General features: G+C 31.9%; 1 protein-coding gene across 1 annotated transcript in view; it reads left to right on the top strand.

Annotated features, from left to right (window-relative positions):
* The window catches only part of LOC106691271 (endocuticle structural glycoprotein SgAbd-2), a 4,369-nt gene extending 977 nt beyond the window's left edge, over positions 1–3,392 (top strand). The window contains exons 2-3 of the mRNA XM_014436983.2: positions 101–240; positions 3,088–3,392. Coding sequence (XP_014292469.1) covers positions 101–240; positions 3,088–3,325 — 378 coding nt within the window. The 3' untranslated portion in view covers positions 3,326–3,392. The remainder of the gene's footprint in view (positions 1–100; positions 241–3,087) is intronic.

Here is a 3,392-nt window from a genome sequence, read left to right as displayed (position 1 = left end):
ATATTATACTCAGTATTTTTCCAAATAAAATCCAAATTAATGATTTTATAATTAAAGTGATATGTGTTAACAAATTTTATTATGCTTGTTACTTCAACAGGTCGCTTGTCTCCTGATGGTCGTCGTTGCCACCTCTCTGGCCCAGAGGCGACCTCCCATTCAAGCCTACGACAACTCCAACGTAATCCCTATCATATCATACGTCAACGACAACAACTACGACGGATCCTACAAATACAGGTACATAGTATGGCTAGATATAGTTTAGGATATTTTCATTATTTCTATTTAAATGCATTCAACATTTGAATTTCGCTAAGTGGTACTATTGTGCAATTATATAGAATACAATATATTACAAATTCAAGTAGTAAACAATTAGAACTATAAATTTAAATTCCTTAGACATCCTGACTTGATAACTGTATGAGACAAGTAATGACAACAATCCAAAATTTAGAGCTATCAGTCTAAATCATACGTTACCAATAGTAAGTCAAAAAAAGATCGATCGTCAAATATTGCTATACATGTAGCCAACTAGTAGAACCAATTGATAAATATACACTATAATAAATCCTCAGAATAAAGAAAATATGTAAGAATAGTGTTTTAAAGTTATGTCAATTTTTTTACCTTATTTATGGTTTTATTTACTTGAAAAGTGTCATTAAAGACTTACTTAATGCTTTGAATGTTTTTTTAGATTTCTTTTTTACTTTTAATAAAGTTATGCTGATCATACGACGTATGATGATGACCAAACATTTTGGTTCAAATGTATCCAAACATTTTGGTCCAAATGTATCCAAACATTTTGGTCCAACCGACCCAAACATTTTGGTATGAAAAGCAGCTATTGAGAGGTACTAAGAATGGTGATCGTTAGTTAGAAGAGGTCCCACAAAGTCGTTGAAGTTTGACCATATTAATGTGAGATACTTTTATCAAATAAAGATATACGCTAAGGCGCACCTAATTAAGCTCTTATAATGTGTATCTTAGCCTCAGTAATACGGAACGATGGACAGTTTCTTTTTAACAGAAGATGATGTCCATATCCTATCCACACCCCCTGCCGTTTAATTTCCAATATTGCCAAAATTGTTTGATATCTATCGCTTATCTCTTCATCATGAAGCTTATGGAGTAGGATTACTTTTTGTGTGGGATTACGTTTCTATCCAATTAGTATTATACTTATACAATGTACAATGTCAACAGGTCTATTAGATTAAAGTTAATATGGCCCTAGGCACTTTCGTACATAGTGGCCCTTCGTGTTATTTTCTTAACAACTTTGGGCTATCAACAGAATTAATGGTTAAACTGTTCATTTTATATTTGAACTATCTTTTTAAATTGCCATTTTAAAACAATAAAAATTTATTAGATATATTTTCCTTGAGATTTTATCGAAAAAACAAAAGATGAATTAAGTTCAATGGCAAGAGAAGAACGATTGGGTTTTAGCCCTTGATAGATTAATAATTACCGATGGCTATGCTTTAGAGGTTTATAATATCCAACGGAGAGATATCTTATGACACCTGATCTGGAAAGTGTCAATGCTATTAGAACCTGTGTCGTATTTATTACCGTTCGGAATGACTCGCAGAGCTGCTATTCGCATGACGTCAAGTTTTGAAACTGTTTTGTTATACAATCCTGCAGTCGTTTCACTGCCAGGATTTAGAATCAATCGAGACAAGACACTGGGCGTAGCTTATAATGTCCCTTGAACTAATGTTTCTGATTTTATTTTTCACAACATAAACCAAACAGTGTACAACATCGTCTATATTGCTGTATCCAGTTCCATTGAATTTTAACGTGCTTTTTTTTTTTAATTCTCTACGCAATGCCAAAATAATCTAAATGAATATAAGAAGGGTCTAAAAAGATATTAAATTATTCCCCTCCTTATCCCACCGCCCCTAGTTGACGTACATAAAAATTAAAAATAAGCTGACAGCTTAAATCTGTAACAGATTTTGGCAAAATTAGCAATAGATGAAACTAATAGCAAAGATTTTCATGGAAATTATATTTATTTATTGATTTTTCATTCATGAATAAGGATCGTATCCATGGCAACTTTAGCTTCAGTTTTATCCATAGCTAATTTTTTCCCATCTCTGATCTGTAACCACGATTAGAGTACAATGCTCTTAAATCTTTGGCGCTTTGCTGATGGTATGTTTTATAGTTTAATAGTTTTATTCAATAATTCGGTTACTTTCTCAATTAAAAATATAAAAAAAAGCAACCTACACTTTACTCTCTTTTTATGCATTACTAAACCGATCTATTGAAATATATGTTGTGAATATGTAACCTCGTAATCCTGACTTAATTTAAAAAAAGTAAATACAATTGCATGGCTTCAATGCAACTTATGCATAATTTCTAAATAAACCACGGATTATAGAGAAGTATCTAATGTGTTAACAGACTGGTTTAATCAGATTCCTTGAAAACCCATGATGATATAAAATTTGTTGAACTTCAGTTTTGCATGAACAACACTTAAAGCTATAATCAATGTGGTAGTATTAAAGATGAGATATCCGATTTTTTGTAACCCATAGTCTTCCATTTAAACAAGACAATCCTAAATAAAGTAGTTCCTCTCTGGTACTACAACATAATTCACACTGTGGAGACTACTTACAAAATTCTATTACAACTATGTTTTAGCTTGAAATAAAAAATAATTATACGTAACCGTGAATTGTGATTATTAAGATAAGAAGTAATATTTTTATCATAAAAGAATTTTTAAAATATGGTTATGGTTTATAAATCCGTGAGGACATTTTTACGACAAAATTATTCTAATGCTTATTCTGATTCTAATCATAAATTACCTATCCACTTTTAATATTCCACATAAACATTAGGAGCAATTTGATAAAGGTATAGTTTCATCTCTTGTGAAAAGAACACTTTAATTTTAATAATCATCTCATTTAATAGTGGAAAAAAATTTACTAGAAATTATTTTTTATAAAATAATTTACTACACTAAAGAGGTTTTATTGTATTTTCGTGTTTTAAATGATAACATCTTGATTCAATTTTCAGCTATGAGACCGGCAACGGAATTTCCGCTTCGGAAGAAGGTTTCTTGAAGAACCCAGGCCAGAAAGACCTGGAAGCTCAGACAGCCCGTGGTACTTACTCTTACACAGCTCCTGATGGTCAGGTCATCACTGTCAACTGGTACGCGGATGAGACAGGCTTCCACGCAGAAGGAGCTCACATTCCGACACCACCTCCAGTACCAGGAGTACCACAGCCGAACTATCCAAGAGGAAAATGATCAATCTAACGGACACGACTGAAATCATGTTTTGTATTTTTGTATAAAAGTTTGTTTTTTTGTAAAA

Source organism: Halyomorpha halys, unplaced genomic scaffold (assembly GCF_000696795.3).
Source record: "Halyomorpha halys isolate HHAL.00 unplaced genomic scaffold, Hhal_1.1 Scaffold2203.1, whole genome shotgun sequence".
Classification (NCBI taxonomy): domain Eukaryota; kingdom Metazoa; phylum Arthropoda; class Insecta; order Hemiptera; family Pentatomidae; genus Halyomorpha; species Halyomorpha halys.
Note: the sequence above shows the minus strand (reverse complement) of the source record. Positions and strands in the feature narration are given on the sequence as shown.